At 35.7% G+C, this 15,581-nt stretch overlaps 1 protein-coding gene across 1 annotated transcript in view; it reads right to left on the bottom strand.

The window, feature by feature from the left end:
* The window catches only part of ESR2 (estrogen receptor 2), a 71,269-nt gene that overhangs the window by 13,915 nt on the left and 41,773 nt on the right, over positions 1-15,581 (bottom strand). The window contains exons 7-8 of the mRNA XM_058162898.1: positions 7,536-7,674; positions 6,397-6,530 (exon numbers count right to left, since the gene is read on the bottom strand). Coding sequence (XP_058018881.1) covers positions 6,397-6,530; positions 7,536-7,674 — 273 coding nt within the window. The remainder of the gene's footprint in view (positions 1-6,396; positions 6,531-7,535; positions 7,675-15,581) is intronic.

Here is a 15,581-nt window from a genome sequence, read left to right as displayed (position 1 = left end):
GCAAGCTCACAACCAGTGAACCCTTTGTTAAAGAAAGTGCAGCCCACCTCTGGTGCAATCCCAAAATAATTGGAACACCACTTGAATACATCGGCATTGATAAATTCACTATCAGTCAATTGCAAAAGGCAGTTTTACTTGGAACAGCTTCCATCCTGCAATGCTACTTCTAACACAAACATTCACATATCCTAGGTACTTGGGAAGGACTCGATAGGCAGACAAAACTGCCAAAATCAGTCTGAACATGTGACTGACTGCTCCACGGACCATAATGATAATAATGTAATTGACAAACATTGTAAGAATTTTGTAGCAAGGATATAGCAATAGAATGTGCTATAGTAGCAATAAATTGGGGTAAAATCACAGACAGTAATGAAACTGAAATGCCAAATGACCAAACCATCAGAAGCCATCAGGATGAAGTCTAATAGTATTTGGACATTCTACAGCTGGATAAAATCAAGCACGATCAAGTTAAAAATGAGATTAGTAAAAAAAAAAAAAACCATCCAAAAATTGCTAGACAAAACTGAATGGAGGAAACACTATTAAAGCTATCACTACTTGGGCAGACTTGTGATATAATACAATGCTTGAATTATTAACCCGGACATGAGCCAAACTGGACAGTTTGGACTGAAAAACAAGAAAATTGATTCCTATTCACTACGCATTATAGCCCGATAGTGATATTGATAGATTAGACGGACACCACAAAAATGAAGGCAGAGGTTTTCTGCATGTCAAAATAACTATTGAAAAAGAAAAGTGTGCATTGGCTGATCATGTAAAAGACAGCCCAGAATAAACATCAGTGCAAGTTAAAAATTGGAACATATTAAATGTTCAGGAAACAAAAAATGAATATCAAAATAATGTAATAACAAAATAGAATGCTGGCAAGGAAAAGCATTACAAGGTCCATGTCTACAAAAGGTTTAGGGGAAAATGGATAAAAATAAAGCCTGGCAATGGCTTGTAACTAAAATTAAAAAAAGAAAGAAAGAAAGAAACTGAAGGGTTGATTTTAGCTGTGCAAAAGCAAGCTATTTGAGCTAATGCGATCAAGGCCAGACTTGAAAAATCGTAAAATGATTCAAAATGCAGATTGTACAAAGAAGCAGAAGAAATAGTAGATCATAATTTCAGTTCACGCAAGAAGTTCACAGAAACTGATTATAAGCGATGACATAACAGAGTCACCAAAATGATATACTAGAACATCTATAAAATTATCATGTGCAAGTAATGAAAAATTGGTGGGAACATATAGTTTAAAAAGTAGAGAACATTATTAAACATTGCTGAGAACAGACACCATATTAGCCTTGAATGAAAAAATAATAATAATTTAATGTCTATTCTGAGGCAGTAGCTGTGAAGATGAACTTTCTCATTTCTAGGAAATCTTTCTCAAAAAAAGAAGAAGAGAAAAGTGGTGGGTGGAAGTGGAGAAGAGTAGCAGGGGGGAAAGTGGTAGTGTTTAACCCATGTTCCCACCATATTGCAGTTAAAAAGTATATGAAAATTGCAAACATGCTTACTGGATCTTATCAAGTACTGAATGTACCTGAACAAAGTTTTCCTAATAAGTAGGAACTGTTCTCTCCCTTAGTTTTCCTCAAATATCCTCTTGGCCCATAATACTACACAACTGGGACCAAAGAAGTAGCTGAAAGGTGATGTGAAATGTTATGTACAGCTCCTAATTTTTTTTGTCTCTGCACTGTGAGCTATACCTGTGAAAGCAAGTCATAACTTAGTTCAGGAAAATCGCAAGTTAGGAGGCAGGAGTTCTGATATTCCTAACTGTCTACTAAATTCAAAGTACACAATTTGCATTTTAACACAAAATACATCATTTGCAACAGAATTCCACAAATGTGATTTGTGTTCTTTTATTAAAAATGTAATTACACAAAAGACATCAATTGCCACAAATTAATTTAACTGTCTAATGCAGGGGTCTCCAACCTTGGTCCCTTTAAGACTTGTGGACTTCAACTCCCAGAGTCCCTCAGCCAGCAAAGCTGGCTGAGGAACTCTGGGAGTTGAAGTCCACAAGTCTTAAAGGGACCAAGGTTGGTGACCCCTGGTCTAATGTAGATAGGTGCAATGAATGTCCATCATGGGGGATGGGGGGGATGACTGGACAGAAATCTAATCCACTGCATGTGAAGTCCACGAAATAGGGGTCCATTAAATCAGAGAGAAAATTTACAGACTCTTCCAAATCTCCCTGCTCATTCCAGCCAGATCAATTTCTTTCTGGTTAGCTGGCAACCCTAGTTATATGAAGACGCATGAGTTGGAAAGGCTGTTGTTGTGTTTTTTTTTGATGTGCTGATAGATGAGATGGTTGCCCTTTCCAGGGTGAAAAGTGAGAACCGATGAGAAGAAAGAAACAGGCAGCAGAATGACCTCAGTCACTGCAATTTATAGGTATTACTTTTGGAGTCAGCTCTACAAGGCTTAGAATGGGATGGCAGCAGATTGGCAGTTTTCCAGGCAAGTAAAATGGAGTGTTAAATGTTTGGCTTGTTTAGTAGCTGTGAGGTCAGTTAGACCTACATTGGCACTTCAGACACTGTGATGTAAAGGTGGAGAAGTTATCTAAAGCTATTCAAAACAGGAGTTGGCACACTGCTATGCATTCGCAAGGCAAGTTTGTAGTCTTCTGTCTTTATTTCCCATACATACAGATATAGCAAATCCAGAAGTTATTTATGTTACCAGTTGAATTGCTTCATTCAAATTGGTTTAATGCTGATGCCCAAATATCTATAAAGAGATTTACAGTTCAGCTGGGGAAAATGTACTACCTATATCAGGGGTCTCCAACTTTGGCAACTTTAAGACTTGTGGACTTCAACTCCCAGAATCCCTCAGCCAGCAAAGTCCACAAGTCTTAAAGTTGCCAAGGTTGGAGATCCCTGAGCTATATCATCTATCTATCTATATCTATCTATCTATCTATCTATCTATCTATCTATCTATCTATCTATCTATCTATCTATCATCTATCTATCTATCTATACATGCACAGACACGCACGCGCACACACGCACACATATGCACTCACACACAAACATTAATTGCTAAGAGACATCTTAGAGATTTAATTGTTACAGACATGGAAACTTAAAGAATGCCCAACTCAGTGACGAACAGGAATGGGATTCTAATCTCTGGTTGCTAAAACAAACAAAAAGTATAATGAGATATCTCTAAGACTAATAAATCTGCTACTGAGTGAACCTATACCCACGTGCACACACGTACATATATCACACAGCTATTTATGCAAAGTTATCTCAATTTTCCACTGTCTTTTTAGTGGTCATATTTATCTAGGAAGTTAATGGGTAATATTCCAAAGATTTATTCTATTAGTTTTAATATATTTTTAGAATTCTGTGGATGCTATTATGAGAGTGTGTTGTGCATACAATGGCATCTGCAGGAACTGTAAATGACACTATGCTCAATCTAGCCAAAAGTCTAGCTGTTTATTTCATGCTAAGAATTAGCAGGATATCACACTTCCAAAGTCCACCAAATTGTTGCTGAATCTCGGCAGTATGTTCTGGGAGACACTGAATCTTTCAAAAAGCTGGGTCATTGGCCACATGTGGCTCACAAAATACAATTACCTATTCCTCATTTGCAGTCGTATAGATTTGGGGGAAAGTGGGACGGGGTTAGGAAGGAGAACCTTAGGCCAGGGATCTCCAACCTTGGCAATGCTAAGCCTGGAGGACTTCAACTCCCAGAATTCTGGGAGTTGAAGTCTTCCAGACTTAAAGTTGCTAAGGTTGGAGACCTCTGCCTTAGGCTATTTATCAAAACACGCTTGTTTATTCTTGGTAACAAGATTTGAGAGAAGACATTTATCTATTCTTTTTTTAAAAAAAAAAAGTCCGGCGAAAAATAATAATCATGAAATATCTACCTATCAAGTAGAAAAGATGTTATTCTTAATGTGATATACCTGCTTACAAATCATAGGCTAAGGTGTGCATTTCAGAATGCATGAACATTAAGATTTAATTATTTTAAACTATTCAATACGTATTAATATAATAATTCTACAATTGTATACATTCAAGTCGTATTTATGTTGTATTGATTTCTGATAAGTCATTTTCTCTAGTGAAGAACAGTAGGCCATTTTTAATAAAACATATTTGATTTATGAGACACAATGTAAGTTGTACTACTCTCATTGATTAAAAAATCTAGAAGGTCATAAGACCAAATGATCATACTGTTAAAGAACACAGCAATCATAAATATTTTATCTATTTATTAGTATTTATTACATACATACATTTATTCTGTATGTAAAATATCGGGAGAAAAAAAGACAAGATTCAAAAGTAAGTTGTTTTGTAGCTAATCAATCAATCAGCCAACCAACCAACCACATTTTACAATCAATCACCCTCTTTAGGATACCAGGCTGTGACTTTAAGTCACACAATTACTACTATGGTAATCAGTAATAACCAAATATACTGATTATTATGATAATCAGTATAACCAAAGGTGCTTTTTCAAGAGGTGACTGGACTTCCTGTTTTTTCTTTAAAGATGTTTCACTTCTTATCCAAGAAGCTTCTTCAGCTCTTCTGAATAAAGAATTCTGCCTTATTTCTTACTTGCCAACTCTATTTCATTCAGACCAGTTCAGGGATCTTCTTGGAACAGAGTTTTGGTAGCTTGCTGATATGCCATCAAGTGTCCCATACACACACATACCCCGCTTCTCTGCATTTGTTAACAGTTTCAAAAAAAAAGATTTAACTACTCTTGCAGCTGCCCCATCAGAAGATATATTTTATAAACTGACTCTCCAATACACATTTTTATTCTTTTATAATTCATGTTTCTAGACTGTCCATCTCCCTCAAGAATCATATGGATTGTGCGCATACAGGGAGAAGGAATGTTAGAAATGGTTATGCTTCTATTCTTCCTGAAGAATGATAGAAGGGCTATTGCTGAAAACACAAGGCAGTGGCAGGTGGGTAGGGTAATAAACACAATGTTTAAGTAGAAGAAATGAGCATTGATTGTCTGCTTTATATCAACACCCATCTATTTCCCTTTTTTAAAATGGAATCTTTGGAAAATCCAGTTCATCTTACAAAATATTGTGTGCAATTGGGGAGACAATAAGGAAGCAAACAATCATGAGATAAAAGCCAGGAAGGCAAGCAAGCATGAAATCAGCATAGCAGGATTTATTTGCCGTTCATAAATGGCAACACACAGTATGGAAAGGCTTTAAGAATGTGCAACTCTGCTTACTCTGCAGCTTATATTCAGTTTGTCACTCTCTTTATTTCCTTCTCAATATAGTTGGTTATTCAATCTTTTCTTTGACCATTACATTGTTCCACACTGAAGTGTCCAAGACAAAATGCCTTAGAGCAAAACAATAGTTTACAACATCCTAAAAATACTAATGGTGATTATGTTCAGTTAAATTAGCTTAGCTAATTAGCGAAATTAAGTAAGCAGTTGTTAAGGAAAATGGCTCTTCTCTGAAAATGCCAATAATGCATTCTATTTTTAAATAGATTAACAGTGGCTCATGTGAATGCCCCGTTCAGGATAATGCCATAATTAATTATAAAAGTAAACCAAAATAAATATCATATTCACAATTCAGACAACATTTAAAAGGTTTTGAGATTTGCCTGCTTTCAATAAGAGCTATCTAAAGGTTCCTAAAATAAAATAAAAATAAATTTGACTACAAATATGTTTTCAACACTTTTAGAAGCATTTCGACCAGACAGACACTTGAGTTTATTATGATGATTAGTCTCTCAAGCACAACTGTAACCATCACTGATTCATGTGCTCATTGGACTGTACAATACAACTGATAGTGATAAGAGTCCTTTATTGCTTTTGATAATGGCAGACATCTTACGACAGTTTCTATGAACATGCATACACATGTGTGTGCATGTATTACAACAGGAGACATCAATTTGAAAGGGAGAAATATGTTTTAACACCCTCATTTTTTAATGTAAGAAGTAACTTGCTCAATTTGATCATCAGATCCTGTATTTGGGGGTCAATCAAAAGAACAGCCCCCAGAGGGGGTGGGGAAACACTGATCTGGAATATACAAACTTAATTCCATAGAAATAATTAGGAAAACAATTGGATGCATGTATACAATCATGCAGTATGGCACAATATAGTGACCTGGGTATAAAACCATTATAATATAAGGAAGGGAAAAACATTTAGGTGTTTTTATTTCATTCACCTTAACAGTTCTTGCATCTTTTGAAATTTTTCCTACCATAACCCAACTTTTTGTCTCAATAATAAGCACAGCTTGACATGACTGAAACTTCTACTCACTGGAATTGAGAAGAATCATTGCCTTTACACAGAGATATTCTTTGTGCTGCAATTTCAGCTCTCGAAGCCTTGAAGTTGTTGCCAAGAGCATGTCAAAGATTTCCAAAATTCCTTCTACACATTTTCCCTCATCCCTAATTTGAAAATAGTCAGAGGATTACTTGACATACAAAGCATGCTTTCCACCAAAATACTGCATTTTATTCCAACATATAGTTACATTTTGCCTCTACTAAGTGGTTCATATTTTATGTACACTGTGCGCATTTTAAGCATTAAATGTTCAACACAATCCTTGTTCATTTTATAAAAGGTGAAATCATACCTTCATAAAAAGCTAACTCATGATCATATAGCAATAGCAATAGCACATAGACTTATATACCACTTCATAGTGCTTTTACAGCCCACTCTAAGCAGTTTACAGAGTCAGCCTCTTGCCCCCAATAATCTGGGTCCTCATTTTACTCACCTCGGAAGGATGGAAGGCTGAGTCAACCTTGAGCCTGGTGAGATTCGATCTGCTAAACTGCTGGCAGCCAGTGATCAGCAGAAGTAGCCTGCAGTACTGCACTCTAACCACTGTGCCTCTTTTAATCATATTCTTTTAACTTTCTTGCTTTCAGCTGTTTCTCTTTCTCTCTTGCTGCTCTGATGCTTAAAATTTCCTTCTAAAATTATATTCCATCCAACCTAACATCCCACACATATTTCTAGAATGACCAAAAATTCCAGTCTTGTTTTGACTAGTGAAATCACAACTGTACCCCCCCACACACACAGTTTCTTGCAATCCAAAAAAGCAGTAGTTAAAAAATGGTTTGTGGCTATAAAAAAATTGCCCAGCCTAGCACTAGATTGCTTTCTATAGCCTTTCCAGTTAGAAGTACTTTCTATAGCCTTTCCAGTTAACTACAATTTAACACTTGTTCAGGAATTGGTGAATCCTGAATTGCCAGAAAATCTGCAGAAGGAGATGAGCAGGGGTGAACTGAATGTTAACCATGATAGTTCATGCAGGAGAAAATATCTGGGCCTTCCTGAATAGAGTAAAAGATTATGTTTGCTTGTTAATGCATCTTCATTCAAATCTTTAACTTCCAAACATACATGCAAATACAACAATACTTATTTCTTACCTGTCAAGCACAAGATCTGGTGCAAATATGAGCTTCCCTGGGTGATCAATGGATCTCCACATTAGACCCACCATTAATACTTCCAACCAACAGCTTTCCAAAAGCCTTACTTGATCATATAGACTCAGGTCTATGAAGCCTTTAAAAGAAGGGGAAAAGGAAAGAAGGCATACTTATATCATGAATACCCAAATATATACACCTTCCCTGTCTCCAAAACAATATAAATACTTTAAAATTCACAGTTATCTTCTTGATTCACTTGAAATTAGGAAATCTATGACCTAAATTCTTAGAAGTTTGTCAATTGTTGATTCCGAGTGGTGGACCCTTCCTTCCTTCATCTACTATCTATGCTGGGTGGCAAACATTTGGATTTTGGCTTTATAAATGTGGTTTATTATTAATAATAATAATAATAATAATAATAATAATAATAATAATAATAATAATAATAATAATAATAATAATAATAATAATATTTTAATTTGTATACCGCCCTTCTCCCGAAGGACTCAAATAAATACATTTTGGATGCTTATTGCAAAGGATTCTAGCAGACATGTTAAGATTTTGTAAAAACAATAAACCTGAAGAACAAATATATATTGCACTGCACACCAGAACAACTAGACACAAGAACAGTTTTTTCCCAAAGGCCATCACTCTGCTAAACAAATAATTCCCTCAACACTGTCAAACTATTTACTAAATCTATATTACTATTAATCTTCTCATCGTTTCCATCACCAATCTCTTTCCACTTATGACTGTAACTTTTGTTGTTATCATTAAGGGTTAAATTGTACCCTATGACCATCATTTGTGTTGTAAATGTTGTACCTTGATGAAGGTATTTTTTTCTTTTTTCTTTTATGTACACTGGGAGCATATGCACCAAAACAAATTCCTTGTGTCCAATCACATTTGGCCAATAAATTCTATTCTATTCTATTCTATTCTATTCTATTCTATTCTATTCTATTCTATTCTAAAACAGCAAGGATAAATCAACCATAACTACCATCATCCTGTGCCCAAGGCCTGAAAGGACCACTAGGTCTTTAACAATTTCCTAAATGACATAATGGTTCTCCAGAGGGTTATAGTTCCAGACAGTAAGGGTCACAGATCCCAAAATGTAACATTTTTTAATTGATGGAACATATTTAACATCACATGTTTTTTATTTTAAGTCAATCATCTATATATCTTAAATGCTATGGTATTGATGGGGACAATGCAAGATGTAAACCACAAAACTATATTTGATCCTACATCTATGACCTGAGCAGGGATTTCCCTGTTTTGCCTTCATTTGTGCCTTCATTGATCATCAATTGTGTTGTAAATGTTGTACCTTGATGAACGTATCTTTTCTTTTATGTACACTGAGAGCATATGCACCAAGACAAATTCCTTGTGTGTCCAATCACACTTGGCCAATAAAATTCTATTCTATTCTATTCTATTCTATTCTATTTCCCATTTCTTTTCCTACCACTCAATTGAGGATTCGATATTTCATGTATTTTAGAATCCACATGAATCAGATTAATCAGCATTTGGGGGAATCTTTCAACATTCCCTTCTGCATTTAATTTGCAATTTTGTATGCTCTTCCCATTTCACTTCCAGACTAATATACACTGAGCTACCTGAAGTTACTACTAAATGAAATAGATAGATGGTGATGGATAAAGAACCCAACTGCTTATCTAAAAGTTCTTTCTTAGGAACATGAAGGGTGAATGTAATGTAATGCATGTAATAAATTTAATGGTAGACTATTTTTGTATTTTTGACATAGGATTAAATCATTCTGCAGACAATAATAAAGTCTCCCTTTTGCACGATGCTGCACTTCATCACATTTTTAGGTCATAAAGAAAGACAAAAATAAGAGAAGGAAAGGCATACAAAAATAAACTACATTACTGAAGATTAGGAAAAGATCTTCCCCAAATCTCAGCAGAACAGCACCAAGCTCTGTTAGCTATTTATTTTGTTTGTTTGTTAAATGTATATGTCACCCATCTTGCTGGCCAATGCGATTCTATAAGCTTTTATCATGCATTGTCAAACCTTCATCAGTTACACCACTAACTAGAACTTCCGTAGAAATACAAGTAGTTCTAGACTTACAACAGTTTGTTTAGTGACCATTCAAAGTTACAATGGCCCTGAAAAAAGTGAGTTATCACCATGTTTCACACTTATGACTGTTGCAGCATCCCCCCATGATCATGTGATCAAAATTCAGATGCTTGGCAACTGGTTCATATTTATGATGATTGCAGCGTCCCGGGGTCATGTGATCCCCTCTTGCAACCTTCTGACAAGCAAAGTCGATGGGGAAACCAAATTCGCTTAACAATGGTGTTGCTAACTTAACAAATGCAGCGATTCACTTAACAATTCTGGCAAGAAAGGTTGTAAAATGGGGCAAAACTCACTGAAATGTTTCACTTGGCAACATAAATTTTGAGCTCTGCTGTGGCCACAATTCAAGGATTACCTGTATCTGGGAAATTCATGGATGGGGAAACACCACAATTCTACATCCCTTATCTGTGCTATAGTGGAAGACCAGGAGCCATAGAAATTAGTTAGAAAGGAATCAGCTGCAGTCTCCTATTCTAGCTGGCACTAAAAGCAAAGCCTTATGGAAGAATCAACTGCTCACTTAAGAAGGTCATGGTTCGAGATGAAAACCTGCTGCTGCCACTACCGGTTCACCCAATATGGGGTTAACCGGTAGCAAACCACCACTGATGAAAACTTTTTTTAAAAAAATAAATAAAAGGAAGAGAAAGAAGAAAAGAAGGAGTTTGTAAGAATTTATACATAAGGATGTGGAATGAAATCCCAAGGCTCTCTTTCTTTAAAGAAAATACGCTCTGGCAGCAGAGGTGGTATTCAGCAGGTTCTGACCAGTTCTGGAGAACAGGTAGTGGAAATTTTAAGTAGTTTAGAGAACCGGAAAATACCACCTCTGACTGGCCCCGCCCGCCCCCATCTATTCTCTGCCTCCCGAGTCCCAGCTGATCAGGAGGAAATGGGGATTTTTGCAGTAACCTTTCCCTGGAGTTGGGAGGGAATGGGGATTTTGCAGTATCCTTCCCCTGCCACACCCACCAAGCCATATCACACCCATCAAGCCACGCCCACAGAACTGGTAATAAAATTTTTTGAATCTTACCACTTTCTGGTAGGGAGTGATTCTTATTAAATGAGATAGTAGAAAGAAGATTTAAGCACTAAGAACATTACAGTATTTATTTTATTTATCATTTCTTTTAGCTACTTATTACTTTATTGCTTTATTTACTACTTACTGACTAGCTTGCCTCAGTTTATAACTGCTACATTTCTGAAGGCTCAAAGTGGCTTTTGTTCTGCCTATATTTCAAAGGGATTTAATCTAATCTACAGCTTTTGCCTAATGAGATCACAATTATTTTTCTGATATTCTACTTTTTTCAAATGTTACAGTGCAGTTCCCAATTAATAAAAATTTAACTACCAAAAGGAATATTACATGCATTTTTAATGTAACATGTATTTAGAAATACATTCTTAGAAAAAAATACATATTTAAAATCTACTTGCATAAACCTAAATTAAAAAAAATCTGTGAGCTGCCCAGAGCAAGGCAATATAAAATTTTAATAAATAAATATAAACAGTGTTTGTATAATTAGTCCCCCCCCACTTTTTAGCCTTTTTAGGTTTCTTATTCTTAAACTAATTTGTGCTTTTTCTTGCAGATTTTTACCATGTTGTAAGTTAGTTCAAAGTCTTCCAAAACCTTTGGGTGCAGCCCTCAAAACCTCTCAAAACTTGCCTCCAAATTATAAATGCTATTGGGATAAAATATTAAAATGCCTAAATGTGTGGGCAGCAACAACTATACTCTTGTGTTGAATTTATTAAATTTATTTTATTTTATTTAAATCCAACACCTTTGCCTTGACATTGTATTGGAAGAGGAAATGCATTCTGCAGTTGTAAAAAGGTTATTAATCTCTATTTCGTAAATGGAATATTGTATGGACATTTATCCAGACTAAAAAGGTTTATGTTAATATTTGCAGTATCAATTTTTTAAGATGATCACACTTCTATTCTGCCTTCCAACTTTCTCACACCACAGATGTATCCTACAATATAAATACAGAATGCCAATCTGATTATACAGATTGGATTTAGCTAGTGTTTCTCCTGATAGTCAAATTAATAGGGAAAACAGGCCACTCTGAATCAGAAGGAACAATACTGATGAAGACAAATGCTTATACAACAAAAAAAAAGGCTTAGTCATAACTGTGGTAGACCTATCAAAATCAGTAGAATTTCAGTTAATCATGATTACATTAAGCCATATTTATTTCAAAGTGCTCTTCTAAATATGAATATATTTGGATCCAAGTTAGAGAAGTTTTTTTTCCCCCAAAGTAGGAGGAAAAAAATAACAACTGCATTTACTATAAAAATGGATTGAATTGGAGGGGCAGCAGAATTACACACATTCTATCTCTATCACCGTGAGTGACAAAATAAGCAGGGAAAGTAATCAAAAGTGAAAATGGATTCATTTCCCAGCTGAGTGCAAATGTCTAGAATTCTCCGATGAGCAAGTATAAAATTACTATCATCAGGACCCCCCATTCAGGATATCAATACCTCCAAATTTCATTTAAGATTTTTAATGAAAAGCAATAGGCAAGTGGCTACTGTATTGCTTTTTTGCAAACGAAGTCCTTTATTTTTTAACTCCCCCCTTCCCCACATATATACCATATTTTTCAGAGTATAAGACGCACCTCTTTCCCCCAAAAAAGAGGGTGAAAATCTGGGTGCGTCTTATACTCTGAATGTAGCCCCGCCCAGCTTCTCAATTGGAGGTTTTAGAGGCTGAAAAAAGCATCAGAAATGGAGCTTCAGAAAAAACACCCCAAACGGAGTTTAACAGAGCTTAGAGAACAAGCTCCAAATGGAGCTTCAGAAAAGAAACTCCCAAACAGAGCTTCAGAAAAAAAGCCACAAACGGAGCTTTAAAAAAAAGCCCCAAACAGAGCTTCAGGGGGGGAAAAGCCCCAAACGGAGCTTCAGTGGCTTTTTTTTTCTGAAGCTCTGTTTCAGAGGCTTTCAGAGGGAGAAAAAAGTTTTTTCTGAAACAGAGTTTCAGAGGCAGGAAAAAAAGCAAAAAAAAAGCAAAGCACAGAGCTCACAACCAAGGAACCTGTTGCTAAAATTCACCTCTGGGAACATCTGATTGGGGGTATTCCGGGAGGCCAATCCACCTGCCAATCAGCTTTTTTCTTATTGTCCTCCCTAAAAATTAAAGTGCGTCTGATACTCCGGTGTGTCTTATACTCCAAAAAAATATGGTATTTTGTTTTTTTCAGCTGCAAAATCTGTTAAACTTTTAACTTTTTTATTTAAAAAACATTTAGGAAAATTTTAGATAACTTTTGTTAACTGTTCTCAGATTGTTGAAATCAAAATCTATATATGTAAATGTCACCAATATTAGGCATTATTGTAGTAACATCTGAAGCATTATTGTCTTTGTATCCTAGTTGTAAAGTTGTGTGACTGTAGTGCTGTGCTGAACTGATTATGGTTGAATGTAGGAGAGTCTTCTCCTACATTCTCCCCAACAGAAAAACAGTTTGACAGTAGAACAAAAATACAGTTGTTTTAATTGTCTTCATATTTTCTGTCCTTCAAATCATGTGGTTCGTCTTTTGTTGCCTACTCTGTATTAGGATTGGAGTAGATTATACTGTAAATACCATCAAATATATGTAGAATACAATGCAGTTAGTCCTGTACTTATGACCGCAACTGAGCCCAACATTTCTGTTGTTAAGTGATACATTTGTTAAGTGAGCTTTGCCCCATTTTATGACCTTTCTTGCCACAGTTGTTAAGCAAATCATTGCAGCTGATAAATTAGTACTCCAATTGTTAAGTGAATCTGACTTCCTCATTGACTTTCCTTATCAGAAGGTTGCAGAAAGTGATCACATGACCTTGGGACACAGCAATGCTCATAAATATAAACCAGTTATCTGAGTTTTGATCACATGACCATGGAGATGCTGCAAAAGTTGTAACTGTGAGAAATGGTGATAAGTCCCTTTTTTCAGTCCCTTTTTTCAGTGCTGTTGTAACTTTGAACAGTCACTAAATGAACTGTTGTAAGTGGAGGACTACCTGGACAGGTGACTTTATAGCCACCTGTCAGGATGCTTTAATGCAGGGATCTCCAACCTTGGTCCCTTTAAGACTTTGCTTTGCTGGCTGAGGAACTCTGGGAGTTGAAGTCCACAAGTCTTAAAGGGACCCAGGTTGGAGACCCCTGCTTTAATGGGAACTTTTTTTTTCTGAGCAGAAGGTTGAACTTGATGGCCTAAAAGCCCTTCTTAATTTTTGAATTTATAATGCCACTGTTCTTTGGTAGAACTTTTATTTATTCAGTCTGGACTACAACAGTTCTAGCTATTGACTTTATTACTTTAATGTCGAATTAAACCTTGCTCACAAGATTACAGTCAAAATGGTCCAACTCGTATACAAATGGGAGCCATCTGCAGATTCAAGGTACACCCAGTATCTGCAAACTGAATGAGGATAAATCTTAAAGAAAAAGAACATGACTTCCACTAAGGTAAATGTCTTGTTAATAATTGCTGATAAATCATAAACTCTTATTCATCTGTCAATACATTAAGGGCTTCAGAGGTATGTATCCTTATATGATGCCAGCAATAACTAATAGGGAGTTTGTATTTATTCATACCCAAAGATCTCATGACTTAAAAGTTGTGTCTAATTTGAGGCCTTTTTTTATTTCTTCTCTATCCCTTAACTTCTAACGTTGTTACAACAAAATGAAGTCAAACTATCTTATTTTTAAGGTATTGTTTAGCTACAGCTATTTTTCTCATAGAGCTGGGATTAAAAATGTAAAAAACAACCCCCACTAAATTAGCTAACCAGGGCTTTTAAGGAAACTAAAAGCAGCACCAGTCATAATGGATCAATTGAAAGTAATATTCTTTCTAGAGAATATTTATATTCTCTTTATAGAGAAAACCTTAAATGGTGGATGAAGTACCGGTATATGGTCAAAAAGCAAGGAGGAAGAATCACATAGATACAAATGATAGAAAAAGCCACTTGTTATGTAGATAATTTCCTGACTCACACTGGGAAGTCGCAGCTGTCTAAAGATAGCAATTGAGAAATTCATGTTTTTAATACAAATGAGTGAAACCTTTTTGAAAACAGGAACCTGGGTTCTAAGTGAAATGCTAAAACAAACCTTAGGGGACCCCAAGTTGTCTACTTGAAACAACAAGGGCCAAATCTATCACTGGGTCTTATTCAACAAAATCCAATTCAGTGGAGAGAAAAGTAAGATTTTACACTTAGGCAAGAAGAACCAAATGCACAGGTATGGAATAGTTGGTACTTGGCTCAAGAGCAGTATCTGTGAATGGAATCTAGGCATCCAAGCGGACAACCACTTACATATGCTGCAGTTGCCAAAAAAGCCAATACAGACACAAGCTGCATCAACAGAGGAATTTAAAGCACTGGAAGCATAAGTAGTATTTCTCTGGACTACTTGTCAAAAGATACAGCCAGGAAAAGTAAGGAAAATACTTGAAATAAAGGAGTAGATTAGATTATTGACCCAAGTATTCTGACTAGTCCATATATCATAAAGTTGCTAAGATTGAGAAATACTGCTTTGGAAAATAAAATCAGGAGGATCTTGACAAACTGGGCAAAGCCTAGCAAGGTTAAATTTCCACAATGATCCTTTGGAAAAATCAGAGGTATGAATATAAAGGATACAATACAAAAAAGTATCTGGATCCTTATCCATAAGCTGGATATTACCCACAATGTGATACAGTTACAAAAAAAGCAAATGCAGTTCTATATTGTATCAGCACAAATATAATGTTGAATCAAAAGAAGTCCTTGTTCCTCTCTATTCTGCTTTAATTAGGCTGCACCTAGAAT

This window comes from Ahaetulla prasina, chromosome 1 (genome assembly GCF_028640845.1).
Source record: "Ahaetulla prasina isolate Xishuangbanna chromosome 1, ASM2864084v1, whole genome shotgun sequence".
Lineage (NCBI taxonomy): Eukaryota > Metazoa > Chordata > Lepidosauria > Squamata > Colubridae > Ahaetulla > Ahaetulla prasina.
This window is presented reverse-complemented; position numbering and strand designations above follow the sequence as displayed.